Source organism: Stegostoma tigrinum, chromosome 1 (assembly GCF_030684315.1).
Source record: "Stegostoma tigrinum isolate sSteTig4 chromosome 1, sSteTig4.hap1, whole genome shotgun sequence".
Taxonomy (NCBI): Eukaryota; Metazoa; Chordata; class Chondrichthyes; order Orectolobiformes; family Stegostomatidae; genus Stegostoma; species Stegostoma tigrinum.
In genome coordinates this window covers 3,627,664-3,644,532 of record NC_081354.1, presented here as the reverse complement: position 1 = coordinate 3,644,532, position 16,869 = coordinate 3,627,664, and the positions used below count along the sequence as shown (strand labels likewise).

Sequence of the window (16,869 nt, the reverse complement as noted above, 5' to 3'; positions counted from 1 at the left end):
CCCATCAGCCTTGATTCCTAACCACCAAAATCCTATCCATTTTAAACTTCCTGACTGGAATTCTCAACAATTTTGAGACGGGAATTCCATCCTCCTGCTGGTGAGAAAGTGCTTCCTGACACCCCTCCTGAACGAGCTGTCTCTAGCTTTATCCATGGGTCTCCTCACTCTGAGCTCTCCCTTCCATGCCCCCTCCCCATCCACACACACTGAGCTGTGTCTGGCTATTTACTCTGTCAAACCCATTAATTATCCATCAAGAACTCAACAGTTCTGGTCGCCCTGCTAAACAAAGGGTATTATTAAGCTGGAGGGGGTTCAGGGAAGATTTACCAGGATGTTGGCAGGGAGGGAGGGTTTGAATTATAAGGAAGAGGCTGCATTTGCTGAGACTTGTTTCACTGGAGTGTGTGGGAGGTTAGAGGTGACCTTTATAGAGGTTTTATAAAATCATGGGGGGGTCTTTTCCCCAGGGTAGGAGAGTTCAAAACTAGGGGGCATACTTTAATGGTGAGAGGAAAAAAACTTAAAAGGGATCTGAGGGGCAACTTTTTCACACAGAGAGTGGTACGCGTATGGAATGAGCTGCCAGAGGAAGTGGCAGGTACAGGTGCAGTTACAACATTTAAAAGACATTTGGACAGGTACATGGATAGGAAAGGTTTCGAGAGATACGGGCCAAATGCAGGCAGCTGGGACTAGCTTAGTTTGGGAAACATGGTTGCCATGGATTAGTTGGACCGAAGGGTATGTTTCTGTGCTGTATCACTCTATAACTCAATCATCTGTTGGTCTTCTCCACTTGATATAATACAACCCCAGTTGATGCACAGGAGCACAAATTAGTAAAATGAGCAGGTTACTATTGTTCAGACCGTCTCCTTGTAGCCTAGGTCACATTGTTACCCTCCCTAGCCCTCCCCTCATTGGCAAGTGTTGGACTTACTGAGCAGTGCCATGCTTAGGCTCTGCTGGGCTCGGAGGTCCTGGTCTGAGCATCGGAATGCTAGGCAAGGCACAGAGTTCTTGAGTGGACTGCAAGCTTATTGTAGGCCATCGATAGCGAGACGGAGAGTGCACGGCAGCAAGGCAAGGGTGTGAGAGAGAGAAAAATCTAGCAACAGCAGCAGGAAATTCAATTCACAGCAAAAAAGGACAGTCAAGAGGAGGAGACTCCAGATCAGCAAGCTGCAATCTCAGACAATCACAAGGCACAAAATCAACAGATCAAATCTCATCTGTCATCATGGTACTTGTCAAGCTCAATCAACCAGGGAATGTGCTGTACTCCAAACCCTTCAGAAATTATCACCCAATCTCACAAATATTCAAACATAGTCTAATACCTTAAATGCACAAATGTATTCAAATATTCCATATTTGCAAATTGCTTCCAATATTTGGACAAATCTCACAGTTAATCTGAAGATGGAAGTCTCAATGACAAGTGAGCAATCAACCCTGGTCAATAATGTTTAAGAAGCAAAATGAATTAAGATGCAAAATATCGATTACATATCCTTCGGTTTGTAAATCCATCTTAAAGAATAAAGGCCTAATGGAATCATTTTGATACTTTGGAAAACAATTTTGAGTGAGATAATTTCAGGCTTTAGAAAGATATGCCAGTCAATAAGGTTGTAATTTGCTGAATTACAATCCACTTTCAGCATCACTCTTTCACCAAATACATGAGGATATGTAATTTAAAAACATATTCAAAAGTTCATATCATTATCCACATTCGAGCAATTAACAATCAGTATACGATAGGGTGAAGCTTGCCAGGCTGACCTCCTGATATGGAGTTTCACTTGATTGTGTGGATCAGGGCATTGGGAAGTAATGCATTTGGTTGGCAATGTATTATTCATTCTGTCAATGGAATGTCACAAATCTGTAACATTGCTCTGCCCCGCACGGAAGGACACACCGAGTATACAATATGTGACTACAGTCTGGGTCAGTGCAGTCAGCCAGAAACTCACAAGATTCACCCCAGTGAAGAAACTGAGACCCAACCAACTCCATCACCAATGTTCCAAATGATTTCATGTACGGTGATCATACCCCAAGATGTGGTAGTGACTGACTGGTTTTGCAGTGAGCCCACTAATAACAAGTGACATCTGTAACACTCTCTACTCTAGCTCCCATCGGTGCACAATAGGAGCTCAGTGATAAATATATAGAGATGTTTATGTATATCCTGCTATAGCAGCTCATCATAATCACCTCAAATATTACTACAAAGAAATAATTTTATTATAGTTTTATGTCATAAGTTTTCAAGTTTTAAATCTCTTTATTGTAAATACCAAAGAACTTACCCCACTAGGGATTATGCCAGTCAATCAGTACATCATCTGAAAGTCCAATCAGTTTCAATAGTTATCGCATAGAGGAACACTAACCTAGAGAAAGGGAGATCTCTCTGAGTGTAATATTACTGGCCTCTCTTACCAGTTGGTCAATGGGATCTTCAGGGATGGATGTTGGTGCAGAGGTAGCGAAGAACTATTTTAAAAAGGGTGCATAATAACCAAGCAGAGGACTGCACGGGATTGAAAAACAATGCAGTTTCCAGCTGAAAAATGACCCAAATCATTAACTCAAAAAGACTCAAATGTTTCACATCTACCCAATGGTTAGTAGCTTCTAATGAGTTAATGCTTTTCCACACCCTATTGTAACTGGTTAAATTCCACTCCTTGGTGTTTCAGTAAAGGTGTGGTAAGTGTAGCTCTGATGATTAATTGTCTCTGGCACTGGGAACATGTTTTAAAGTTCAGAGTTGAGGGCACAGAGAATGGTTTTGCACTAACTACAGGGCAATCTTCCACAGCTGTCGGTATCAATGACCCTTCAACATATGGAACAAGCTATAAATCAGGTAATAGCAGACAAGTGTCTCCTGTGAGGAATTCCCCATGGGCAAAGTATTGTCTTCCCACTGTGTCTTTATAATCTTCTTCACACAAAGTGGAGTGGGAATCTGAAACTCTCTCTCCCCTCAAAAGCTTTAGTGCTGTTGGGATTGTGGGAGTTGGACATTTGACAGAAATTTATTAGTTAAGGATTTCGTGGAGTGAAGTTAGAATGCAGAGCAGTCATGGTGTGACAATGGAACTGATCTAAGGGTAGAAATTGTCTCTTCTGGTGATTATGTGAGAGAAACACCATCTTGGAGAGGGCAAGAACTGCCGATGCTGGAGTCAGAGTCAACACAGTGTGGAGCTGGAGGAACACAGCAGGCCAGGCAGCATCAGAGGGAACACAGTGTGGAGGTGGAGGAGCACAGCAGGCCAGGCTGCATCAGAGGGAACACAGTGTGGAGCTGGAGGGACATAGCAGGACAGGCAGCATCAGAGAGAACACAATGTGGACCTGGAGGAATGCAGCAGGCCAGGCAGCATCAGAGAGAACACAGTGTGCAGCTGGAGGAGCACAGCAGGCCAGGCAGCATGAGAGGGAACACAGTGTGCAGCTGGAGGAACACAGCAGGCCAGGCAGCATCAGAGGGAACACAGTGTGCAGCTGGAGGAACACAGCAGGCCAGGCAGCATCAGAGGGAACACAGTGTGGAGCTGGAGGAACACAGCAGGCCATGCAGCATCAGAGGGAACACAGTGTGGAGCTGGAGGAGCATAGCAGGCCATGCAGCATCAGAGGGAACACAGTGTGGAGCTGGAGGAACACAGCAGGCCAGGCAGCATCAGAGGGAACACAGTGTGGAGCTGGAGGAGCACAGCAGGCCAGGAAGCAACAGAGGAAAGTAGACGTTTCGGGTTTATACCCTTCATCAGGACAGAATCTTAGCCCTGATCATCTACACTTCCCTTCGAGCTTCAAGCATGTTGGCTTATCATCTAAAGAGGACTATAGGATGTTGTTGTACTCTTGGCATAGTGTCTAATAAGAAGTTGGGGAGCTGCTGCTGGTGTGGGATCTGAGGTAGTTAGAGCAGCACTCGCATCCCTATCCGTGGGCAAACAGGCTTCCATGAGGTTGTTGTTTGGAGTGGGTTTTCCTTCCTAAGATATGACACCATACATGGAAGATGGCGAGGTCTGGAATGTATAGTGATGGAGAGGAGCAATGGGGCTGGTAGACAGTAACTGAAGTGGGAGAGGTGACTGCAGCAAATTGGCACCTGCATTACCATTATCTGAGGCGGAAAACAGCCTACTTGCACTCGACACTGTCTTCCCGATTTCAGCCAGCGAGCGGAGGTTGGATTTCTTGGTCTGGTGCCGATGTTTGCGCAACAGAGTGTAGGTCACTTTCTCCTTCAGCTCAGCCTTTAAAAGCCCGTGAGCAATTTGGTTATCGATGATCGTCTCTGCCAGAATACAAGAGAGTAGGGTCAGTCCCCTGGAGGGGGATCGAAATCAGGTCCAATTCTGAAGTCTGTCATGTTAAAGTCACCAAATACCATCAATATAGAATTGCATTGCTCTTGCCCCTTTCACATCCTCAGAACATCCCCTACAGCCAATGAAGTATGTCTAAAGGGCAGTTGGTGTTGTAATGTAGGAAAAGCACAGCAGCCAATTTACACATGGTAAGCTCCAACAAAAGCAGCACTGTAAATAAAATACCTGATGGTCTATTTTCAGAGATATTGATTGAGTGAAAAATGTTGAGCAGAACCCTCCCATTCTTAGCTGGGAAATAATATGTTCACACCCTGAGCTGAGGTTGCAAATGGAGCTGCAGGGCATTGAGAAAGGGGAGGTTAATGAGTTAGAGGTCATGGTACACGTTGGTACCGACAACATGGGCAAAGTGAGGAATGAGGAATCAGGGAACTAGGCTGTAGGTTAAAAAGCAGGACCTCAATTTTCATAATCTCTGGATTATTCCCGGTGCCACGTGCTAGCATGTATAGAAATAGGAAAATCGGATAGATGAAGGCAGGACCCAGAGTTTTAGATGCTTGGATCACTGGAGCTGTTTTTGCGGAAGGTGGGACATGAACAAATGAGATGGTCTGTATCTGAACCACATTGGGACCATCTCCCTTGCAAGTGGGTTTGCTCGTGCTGTTGGAAGGAGTTTAAACAAGTCTGGCAGGGGGAGGGGGCACAGAAATACATCATGCTACACGAAGTGCTGTAGTTTAGTGTTTCATCTAAATGATGGCACTTCTGCACTCCTTCAGTAACTGTACTGAAATTGTATATTTACATATCATGCATTGATATAGCACCTTTTAGAACATTACCCCAGGTACTGTGTTGCAGGGAGAAACATACCAATAATCTGTGGGAGTGTAGAGGCTTCCAGATCCAGCAGGACCAGTCCCTTCTCGATACATGTCCGTAGTTCAAATAAACTGTGCAGGGACAGCGTAGCCACATGAGGTTTGCTCCATCGCTCACCCCCTTCTTCAACCTTCTCTTCAAATTTGATCCACCTATTGCAAAGGAATGAAAGGTTTCAATATAACATCTGTTTGCTTGCAGTGACCTCGCGTGTCCCGGGCACCATGGGGATGATTTCCCTCAGCGTTCACACTGCTGTGAGTGCCTGAGATTGATTTTGCAAACACTGCAGTGACCCTCCGCTCACTACAATCCTTGATCCTGCTGTTATCGGGAGGCTGTACCATAGTTCCAGCTCCTACTGAAAAGCACTGCTGAGAAAATAAACCCTGCTCGCTGTAGCTTACAAATTAAACCACAGGTCAGTTCCCCTTCCCATTCACTCACTAATGCGATGGTGTCATCATTCACCTCATTGATGAATGGCTCCTTAAACACCTCTGGAGTGTTCTGGAATCTGTAATATGAGAGGGATGTGACCGCACTGGAGAGAAGATTTACCAGGATGTTGCCTGGGCTGGACAATTTCAGTGATGAGGAGTGATCGGACAGATCGGGGTTGTTTTATTTGGAGCAGAGGAGCCTGAGGTGGGAAATGAATGTGAATGTCATTGAATAGGTGGCTCTTCCTTAATGACTAAGGTGTTCTGAAGAAGGGTCACTGGACCTGAAATGTTAACTGTGCCTTCTCTCTCCACAGATGCTGCCAGACCTGCCGAGTCTCTCCAGCAATTTCCCTTTTTGTTTATGAAACTGTTCCCCTTGATGGAGGACTAGTGACCATGGTGGGGGGAGGGTGTAGGCGTAGACTGAGGGGAAAGAGGCAGGAGGTTTAGAGGGGGTGTGAGGAGAGAAGTTTCCACCCAGAGGCTGGTGGGAATCTGGAGCTCAGTACCTGTCAGGGTGGGAGGGGGCAGAAATCCTCATTACATTGCCTCGGCATACAAGGCTATGGGCCAAGTGCTGGGAAACAGGATTAGAATAGTTAGGTGATAGCTTCGAATGGCACTTACTCAATGGGCCGAAGGGCCTTTTCTGCACTGGAGATCTTTCAGACTGACGTGTAAGGTAGCGTTAATGTGGCATTGATGTTTGGGAAGATGATACTGAATTACAGTGACTCTCTGGGGCTGCTGAAGATAAAAATCTTCTTTAAAAAACCTTCTTGGAACGTGCATATCACCATGGAATTATTACAATGACAGAAAGAGGCCATTTGGCCCATTGTGCTTGTACTGCCTCATTATTTATTCCAGCTCAATTATTTTGTGCCATTTATTGACAAGGGCTGCATTAACTGCACATCTCCCGAGAAAATGAAAAAGAAATCATTGTGTTTATATATTTCGTATTCTCTGGACATCCCAGAATGCTTTGCAGCCAGTTTGTGCACAGCAAGCTCCCACAAACAGCAATACAATAACGACCAGGTCAATTTATTTCAGCAGGGATGGCTGAGGAGGTAAATATTTCCCTAGGAGATTGAGGAGAATCCCCCACCTCTTTTAAGGACCTTATTAGTGAGAAGTTGTGGATGGAGAAGGGACAGTGATAGGTTGGTCAAATGCTTTTGGGGTAGGGAAGGTGGGTGACGATAAAGCTTTCGGAGACGTTCAGTGGGTTACGCTGCGGGGGCCAAAGAAGCAGAGGAGGTTACTATCATGCACAAGATAATGTTGTGTGGGGCTGGGGAGGGAGGGCGGCATTGGAGAGACAATAGAGAGGTTACAGGAGTGGCTGTTGAGCATTAGGTCGAGGGAGTCTTGATAGCGAAGATGAGGGAGGAAGCTAGCAGGTGAATCTTGAATAAATTGATGACAATGAAAACCGTAAACTCTGGGAAGGGAGGGGGAGGGTTGAACTGGGTCAGTCAAGCCAGTGTTGGAGCACTCGAGATTTAATGGTGGATGTTCCAACATGAGAACAGAGCGCCGACTCCACACTTCCAGCTGCCACTAGAATTCTCATGGCGTGAACAGCTGGCACTTCAACAAATGGATGGGTTTCTCTATCTGTCGGGCATTTGGTGAACCTGTGTATAAAATCTTGCCAAGACTACATGTTCCTCAACTAACATCATGGAGTAAGATCTTCCTGGTCATTGCTATTCGTACAAACTGCCCATCCTACACTCTGCGCTGTAACTGTGGGCAGCCCATGTCACTGGCACTTCATCATCACCTTTGGGTCACCCTGAGCTCACAGAAGCTCTTTGTTTGGGATTTTTCCAAGCAGGAACATTTCCCTACCTGGCTGTCTCCTTCCACTCCATCTCCTGTCCATCAACAGCCAGGAGTTCATCCAATTCCGTGAAGAGTTGTGGGGCTGGGCTTTCGTCTTCTTCCCCCAGGATGAAGCGAATCCTCTCAGCAGCTGGTGAGACTGCAAGGAGCACGTGAGTGCGGGTTACCACGACAGCATGTGCATTTACATAGCGCCTTCGGTGCTGTTATCAACACCCCCGAAGTGTTTCAAAGCAAGGAAAACCTGACTAAAGATTCAACACGAAGCCCCATAAAGGGGATGTTAGGTCCATGCTAGATAGGTGATTTAAAGGATGAGAGAGGAGGTGTAGAGGTTGAAGGTGGGGGGGGGGGTGGAATTCCACAGCTCAGATCCCAGGCAGGTGATGTGCAGCTACCAATGGTGCAGAAACAGAAATATGGGATGCTCATGAGGCCAAAATTAGAGAAGTGTAGTTATCTCAGAGGGATATAAGGCTGGTGAGAACTACAGAGAAAGTGGGTAGTGGGATGATTTATTAACAAGGACGGGGGGGGGGTCCTTACATTCTCTCCTAATCTCCAGAGGTACAGGGCTTCACTGTGAATGTCATGGCTATTATTAACATTCCCTGCTCATCAGACATTGCTACACTGCATTGTCCATTCTCAGTTTAGGAATGCATGGCCTTGTTATAACACAAGATGGTGATGGAGCTAGAAAAGAAATGTGTAACAGAATGAAATTAATCCAGCACCCCTCCAAGCTCAGTCCCGCGGACACTTGCTTACCGACATCCAAGTATTTAGAAAGTCTGATTCAATTAACTACTGAAAGTAAAAATTGTGACTGAAACTAATCAATCAGGAAGTGTGAGCACAATTATATTAACATAAGAATACGAGAACCAGGAGTAGGAGGAGGCCATTCAGCCCCTCAAACCTGCTCCGCTATTTGACACGATCATGGCTGATCTCATCTCAGCCTCAACACCACTTTCCTTAACCCTTCAACCTGTTACTAATTAAAAGTCTGTCTATCCCCTCATTAAATTTATTCAATGTCCCAGCATCTGCTGCACTCTGTTTTCAGCGGCACGTGTGTGAAGGGAGCACGAGCCAGGAAGAAACAGATGAATTCAGGCATTGGCTAAACCTGAAACACTACACGTGTAATGTCTCCCAGCCATCTTCCTCCTCCTGGAACCAAAAAAGACTGCGTGGCAGTTCAATAAGGTAAGGCTTTTCAAAAATTTTTCTTCAGGAAATCTCGAGTAGAGGGAATAGAAGCGAGGGCAGTTGCATGCTTCTCTTGCAGTATGTGGGAGGTAAGGGCCACTGCTGGTGTCCCCTCTGACTTCACCTACGAGAAGTGCACCCAACTCCAGCTTCTCAAAAACTGCGCTCAAGAGCTGAAGCTGGAGCTGGATTAACTCCAGCTCATTCGGGAGGCTGAGGGGGTGATAGGGAGGAGTTATAGGGAGGTGGTCACACCCAAGGGACAGGAAAAGTGTAGCTGGGTGACTATCAGGAAGGGGAAAGGGAATTGACAGACCATGCAGGGAACCCCTGTGGCCGTTCCCCCCAATAATTAATACTGTTGTTGGCGGGGGGGGGGGGAACTATCAGGGGAAGGCCATAGCGGACAGGTCTCTGGCACTGAGCCTGACCCTGTGGCACAGAAGGGAAGGGGGAAGAATGGGAGAGCAATTGTAGTGGGGGACTTGATAGTCAGAGGCACAGACAGGTGGTTCTGTGGATGTGAATGAGATTGAAGGTTGGAATGTTGCCTCCCAGGGCCAGGGTCCAAGATGTCTCCGATCTTGTCTTCAAGATCATTAAGGGGGAGCGTGAGCAACCAGCAGGCATGGTAGACATCGGTATCAATGACACAGGTAGAAAATGGACTGAGAATGTGAGAAATGAGTACAGGGAGTTAGGCTGGAAGCTGAAGTCCAGGACAAACAGGATAGTTATCTCTGGATTACTACCAGTGCCACATGATAATGAGGTAAGAAATAGGGAGAGAGTGCAGCTAAACACATGGCTACAGTGCTGTTGTAGGGGGGAGGGCTTCCATTATGTGGATAATTGGAGCACATTCTGGGGAAGGAGGGACCTGTACAGTAAGGACGGGTTACACCTGAAGCAGAACGGCACAAATATCCTGGGAGGGAGGTTTGCTCGAGCTGTATGGGATGGTTTAAACTAGATTGGCAGGGCGTGGGGAACCGGATTTGTAATTCAGAGGATGAGGTATTCAGCCTTCCAACAGACGCAACTGCACCTCCCAGTTGCAAACCATTTCCACTCCCCCTCCCATTCTTTAGATGACATGTCCATCATGGGCCTCCTGCAGTGCCACAATGATGCCACCCGAAGGTTGCAGGAACAGCAACTCATATTCCGCTTGGGAACGCTGCAGCCCAATGGTATCAATGTGGACTTCACCAGCTTCAAAATCTCCCCTTCCCCTACTGCATCCCTAAACCAGCCCAGTGCATCCCCTCCCCCCACTGCACCACACAACCAGCCCAGCTCTTCCCCTCCACCCACTGCATCCCAAAACCAGTCCAACCTGTCTCTGCCTCCCTAACCTGTTCTTCCTCTCACCCATCCCTTCCTCCCACCCCAAGCCGCACCCCCATCTACCTACTAACCTCATCCCACCTCCTTGACCTGTCCGTCTTCCCTGGACTGACCTATCCCCTCCCTACCTCCCCACCTATACTCTCCTCTCCACCTATCTTCTTTTCTCTCCATCTTCGGTCCGCATCCCCCTCTCTCCCTATTTATTCCAGAACCCTCACCCTATCCCCGTCTCTGATGAAGGGTCTAGGCCCGAAACGTCAGCTTTTGTGCTCCTGAGATGCTGCTTGGCCTGCTGTGTTCATCCAGCTTCACATTTCGTTATCTTGGATTCTCCAGCATCTGCAGTTCCCATTATCACTCACACAACAGGGAGTGAGGTGGTTTGTAAAGAAATGCGGTCGATGGAGCATAATTAGAGGTGTGTACACTTCAATGCAAGAAGTATCAGAAATAAAGCTGATGAACTTACAGCATGGGTCAGTACTTGGAACTACAATGTTGTGGCCGTTACAGAAACTTGGGTAACTCAGGGACAGGAACGGTTGTTGAAAGTTCTGGGATTTAGATGCTTTAAAAGAAATAGGGAGGGTGGAAAAAGAGGCGGGGGAGTGACATTGCTAGTCAGGGCTAGTATAGCAGCTACTGAAAGGCATTTCGAGAAGGATATGTCTACAGAGTCAGTTTGGGTTGAGGTCAGGAACAAGAAAGGAGCAGTCACTTTGTTAGGGTTTTCTACAGACCCCCTAATAGTTGCAGAGAAGTGGAGGAGCGGATTGGGAGGCAGGTACTGGAAAGGTGCAGAAGTCACAGGGTTGTAGTCATGGGTGACTTCAACTTTCCAAATATTAATTGGAAACTTTTTAGTTGTAATAGTTTAGATGGAGCGGATTTTGTCCAGTGCATTCAGGAAGGATTCCTGACACAGTACGTAGATAGACCAACATGAGGAGAGGCCCCACTTTCGGCTTGGTGCTTGGCAATGAACTGGGCCAAGTATCAGACCTGTTGGTAGGAGAGCATTTTGGTGGTAGCGATCATAACCCTGTTACTTTTGCAATAGTCATGGAAAGGGATCGGTACATACAGCAGGGTAAGGTTTATAACTGGGCGAAGGGTAATTACAATTCAATTAGGCAAGAACTGGGTAACATAAAATGGGAACAGATGCTGTCAGGGAAGGGCACTATTGAAATGTGGAGATTGTTTAAGGAATGCACACTGCGTGTGCTTGATGTGTTTGTCCCTGGCAGGCAGGGAAGATGGGGTCGGGTGAGGGAGCCTTGGTTCTCTAGAGAGGTAGAACAACTGGTTAAGAGGAATAAGGAGGCTTATGTAAGGTTTAGGAAACAAGGAACGGAAAAGGCTCTAGATGGATACAAGTTAACTAGGAAGGAGCTGAAGAAAGGGCTTAGGAGAGCTGTCAGGGGGCGTGAAAATATCGTGGCAGATAGGATCAAGGAAAACTCTAAGGCTTTTTACACATACACAAAGAATAAGAGAATGACCAGAGAAAGGGTAGAGCCGATCAGGGATTGTAAAGGGAATTTGTGCACAGGGCCTAAAGAGGTAGGAGAGGTCCTCAATGAATACTTTTCTTTGGTATTCACCGTTGAGCGGGACCGAGCTGTAGAGGAGGATGTTGTGAAACAGGCTGGTGGGCTAGAGGAGGTCGATGTCAGTAAAGAAGATGTGCTCGGAATTTTGAGGAAGTTGAAGATAGATAAATCCTCTGGGCCTGATGGGATTTTTGTAAGGATTCTATGGGAAGCGAGGGCCAAGATCGCAGGGCCTTTGGTGATCATCTTTTCATCCTCACTGTCCATGGGTATTGTGCCGGAAGATTGCACATTTTTGTGGCCCTTTGAAGGAAGTAATTCCTCCTCATCTCTGTTTTAAATCTTCCGCCTCCTTCCCCTATTCTCAAATTGTGACCTCTCGTTTTAGATTGCCCCACACGAGGAAACATCCTCTCTGCGTTTATTTTGTCAATTCCGTTTAGCATCTTACATCCCTCAGTTGGACGACCTCTCATTCCTCCACACTCTGGGGATTATGTTACGATGCTGCTAAAGTCACTATAGCACGCCGCATCGCACCCCCCCCCCCCCCTCACCACCACTCCTCCCCACTCTCTCACGAGACAGAGACACACAACTGGTGGGGGTTTAACCTGAGGGTCACCATGCCGCAGGACGAGGGGAAAGGTCAAGTAGGACAGTCCTTCCTGGTGCGGGAATTCAACCCATGCTGTTGGTGTTACTGTACATCACAAACCAGCCAACTGACCCTGCAATGATGCAGCTAATTAGAAACACCAATGTCTTAGATGTATTGGAGTAATTCTTGCTTTTACTAGTCATTACCATAAATTAACAATTAATAAACCCCAACTGAAAATTGAGGTGGAATGTCTTTACCCAGAGGTTGGTGAGGCTGTGATAATCTGCTGGTACAGGGTCGGGCTAGATGGTTTTGATATAAGGGACATGAAGCTGGACAAACAGATGACGGAGGTAGAGTGAGAACGACATGTTGATATTGAGTTTGGTGGCATTGAGTGGGAGGAGGTTTCTGGGCACACGAACGTTGGCATAGTCCAGTTTGACTCAGAGGCCTGTAAACTGCACTTCAGATTATCTATGAATAATTAGTGAGAAATTCCTCTCAGCTGAAATAAATAGTGAGTCAGCTCTGCCCTTTGTTCAAACTGACTTCTGCAGAAGGTTCTGAATTAATTTAATCTTTAAGTGACAGTCAGTGTTTCCTGGCCCAGTGACTTCTCTTCGTTCCGACTCAGTTACAGGGTAAATACCGCCTGGATCTCAGGTCAGGCACCTGACTCTGGAGTGAGGTGAGGTCAGGCTCCCTCTTCAGGAGAGCAGCCCCATGAGTTTTATCACTGTTACTGCCTGCGTGAAGTCCAAACCACTCCTCACTACGGGTAAGCTCAGAGCGCTGCAGTTCGGTGGCTTTATCTTTGAGCCAGGTGGATATTGGTTCGCATACAGCTTTAGATGTTTGAGCACAGAAACCATTCTAAATGCAGTACTGAGACACTGCCTTCTGGACCCAATGTTGAACTGAGGCCACGTGCTGTCTCAGCAGGCAATAACAGACCCAACCCAATGTTCAATAAAGAGCTGGCACGCTTTCCCTGTGGACCCTAGTCCATTATTTATTCCTCAATAGATATGACAAAGGACAGGATGATCTGGATATGACTGTAATGCTGAGGTTGCAGTGAGCAAATTAATAGCATTCCCTTAAGGCAACAGAAACAAGTTCTGATGAAAGGTCTAGGCCCAAAACGTCAGCTTTTGTGCTCCTGAGATGCTGCTTGTCCTGCTGTGTTCATCCAGCCTCACACTTTGTTATCTTGGATTCTCCAGCATCTGCAGTTCCCGTTGTCTCTGAAAGTGCTTCATTGATTGTCAAACACACTGAGACGTTGTAAAAGATGCGATATAAATACAGGGCTTCATTTTTTTGCCAGCATACCCTTACATTTCTATTGTCAGTAAGGAAATGAGCGAACAGCTTCACCAATCAATGATGAGCTAGAACACACAATGGATGATCAGAAATCAATTTATTCCATCCAGCTGCCTCTCCAACCCAGGCAACCAATCAATACTAATGAAGTATTTACATCTTACTACTAGTTTGGGCCATCTTTTCTTTCATTTATGAAAATCAATAAACCTTTGATTCAATTAAGTCAACTGAGGAACAACAACACTTACGTTCTGATAGTGTTGGGGGTGCATTAAACTGCCCTGAGGACTTCATGCTGATGCTTGTCAACAATGTTTAACAATGAGTACAGATCATCACATACTGCACAGAATCATTATGGTGCAGGAACAGGCCGTTCAACCCTGCACAAGCCCATCCCCCCCAATCCTCCTACCCCCCACATCCTCCTCCCCCCATCCTCCTCCTCTCCCCCAACCTCCTCCTCGCCCCCATCCTCCTCCTCGCCCCCATCCTCCTCCCCCCCCATTCTCCTTCCCCCCCCCATCCTCCCCGTCCCCCATTTCTATCCAAATAACCATCCAATGCCCCTCTTCAATGAATACTGCCTTACCCACATTTCCAGGCAGTGCATTTTAGATCCTAACTACTCTCTGGGTGGAAAAAAGAAGCTCTTTTTCTCACATCACCTTTGCTTCTTTGCAATTCAAATCTATTCCCTCTTTTCTTCGGTCACAGCTTCATTGTATCTACACTGTCCAGCCCGTTCATGATTGAGGAAACCTCAATCAAATCTCCTCTCAGTTACCTCCTCTCTGAGAAAGGTCCTCCCCACCGGACCAACCAAACAAACAGGCAGGGTTTAAGATGGAAATGTTTACAATTCCACAGCTTAGGCACAAGACGGCCAATGGTGAAGTGATGTAAACGGAGCCAAGATTAGGAGTGTGTGGATATCTTGGAGCTAGAGGAGATTACGGAGATTCGGGAGGGTGTGGAGTGCTGGGGGTAAGGAGGATTGGGGGGTGTGTGGTTGTGAGGTCATGGGGTTGCGATGAAGATAAGTGGCTGCCTCTTTCTTTCTTCAGGTGAATGAACAACCGAATAGTTAGGTGGTTGTTTTTGACTGGTGAGGAAAGGATGAGCCAAAGGGCCTTTTTCATTGCTGTAGATCCCTATGACTGTTTGATTCTGTTGCATCCATTTTATTTCATTGGTTAAAATTAATCTGTGGAATGGAAGTCATTATTGCAATTGATTAAGCATCTCCCTCAGCATCAAACGTGTTGATTGAAAAAGCCAAAGGAGATCCTTTGGGTCTTCTCAAGCATTATCTCAACAAATCCTTTCTGTTTAGGGTTCGGTACAGCACCATGTTGCTTGTACACTGTTCTTGCTGAACTTTCTGGAAGATTGATGCTTACAATGACCATGCTCCATGGTGGTGACCACATGATGACAGAAAACCAGGATTGTTTTTCCATCCCAAACACTTTCCAGGCAAAGCATTGGTGGACTGGGACTAATTGATGAGTCCATTCAGTCCTCCTTCCTACATTTTTTTAAATAGAATCCCTACAGTGTGGAAACAGGGCCTTTGGCCCAACAAGTCCACACCGACCCTCAGAGCATCCCACCCACACCCAACCTCCTCACCCCTTTTCCCTGTAACCCACCTAACCTGCACATCCCTGCACACAGTGGGTAATATCCCACGGCCAATCCACCCTATCCTGCACATCTTTGGACTGTGGGAGGAAACCGGAGCACCCGGAGGAAACCCACGCAGACACGGAGAGAATGTGCAAACTCCACACAGGCAGTCGCCCGAGGGTGGAATTGAACCTGGGTCCCTGGCGCCATGAGGCAGCAGTTTTGGAATATCTCAGAAGTACTGAGGTCTATGGAACTTTCTCTTTTGTTCAAATGTGAGACATGGGACATGGGATGTCACTGGCTGGGCCCAGAATGTATTGCCCCTTGAGAAGGTAGAGGTGAGCTGCCTTCTTGAGCTGCCGCAGCCATGAACTGGAGGTATACCATCATGAGGTCTGATCCCCTGGTGAGTGTTGGGTTTGCTGATAAAAGCTAATAAAATCTGTGGACTAGGGCACAGCTTAATTAACCCTAGTTCCAGTGCATTCATGATATTATGGTGTCATATTTACCAAATTACCCCCCTAACACCAACCCCCCTCAACCCGGTGAGATTTAAGCTACTTCCCTCTACAATCTGTCTTGATGAACAAGTTGAAAAACGAGGATAGGATGGGGGTGAGGGGAGGGAAGGGTTAATACAGTTGACCACAGCACCCACAAACCTTCACTTGGCCAGACCCCAACTCTGTCCCAAGTCTGGCTTTCACACTTAAAGATGCAGTTCCCTGAATAGACCAAACAGATATACAAGAATAGTCCCAGGCACGAGGAACTAAAGTTTCATGGAGTGAGTGAAAAATTGGGGCTGTTCTTGCTCGGGCAGAGCAGGGTATGGAGAGATGGAACAGAGGAGGTTAAAATTACAAAAGATTTTGAGGTAAATACGAAGAAACTAATGGCAAGTTTCAGGGAGCTGTGGACTTGCACTCCGAGGTCCGTCTGTAATATTGAGGCTCCTAAAGGTCCACCCATTTATTGTACACTTTCTTCTTGCTTTTGACCTCCCAAAATGCATCACTTCACATTGTATCAGAGATAATGGGAACTGCAGATGCTGGAGAATCTGAGATAACAGGGTGTGGAGCTGGATGAACACAGCAGGCCAAGCAGCATCTCAGTAGAAGAAAAGCTGATGGTTCGGGCCTAGACGCTTCACATTCCATCTGCCATTGCTCTGCCTAACTTTCCAACTGATCTATACCATGCTGCATCCTTTGGTATCCTTCCTCACTATCCACAACTCCACCAATTTTTGTGTTGTCTGCAATCCTACTAATCACTTCACCGCCATTTCCATCCAAATCATTTACATAAATTACAAACTACAGAGGCTCCAGCACTGATCCATGTGCAACACCACTGGTCACAGACAACTGAGGACAGGAGATAAAAACTGGCCAACCAGCAACGCCTACGTCCAACATGTGAATACAACAAAAAGCGAGACAGAAAGCAGAGGATCACTAACTAAAATAAGTCGGGGAGGAAGTAAGAGACACAGCGGGTGGTTGTGACCTGGAACACGGAGCTTGATCAAGTGTTGGCAGCGAACTCCACAGGAACCTTCAAAATTCTCAAAGAGGTCAGGCTTGCTG

The 16,869-nt window shown here is 46.6% G+C and overlaps 1 protein-coding gene across 3 annotated transcripts in view; it reads right to left on the bottom strand.

The window, feature by feature from the left end:
- Nucleotides 1-16,869, bottom strand: part of LOC125450951 (electrogenic sodium bicarbonate cotransporter 1-like) — a 223,375-nt gene that overhangs the window by 154,202 nt on the left and 52,304 nt on the right. The window contains exons 4-7 of one of the 3 annotated variants that reach the window (XM_059648092.1): nt 7,577-7,709; nt 5,259-5,419; nt 4,163-4,342; nt 947-1,042 (exon numbers count right to left, since the gene is read on the bottom strand). In XM_059648092.1, the coding sequence (XP_059504075.1) occupies nt 947-1,042; nt 4,163-4,342; nt 5,259-5,419; nt 7,577-7,709 (570 nt within the window). The remainder of the gene's footprint in view (nt 1-946; nt 1,043-4,162; nt 4,343-5,258; nt 5,420-7,576; nt 7,710-16,869) is intronic. The other 2 variants (XM_059648140.1, XM_059648179.1) reach the window with 2 other exon arrangements.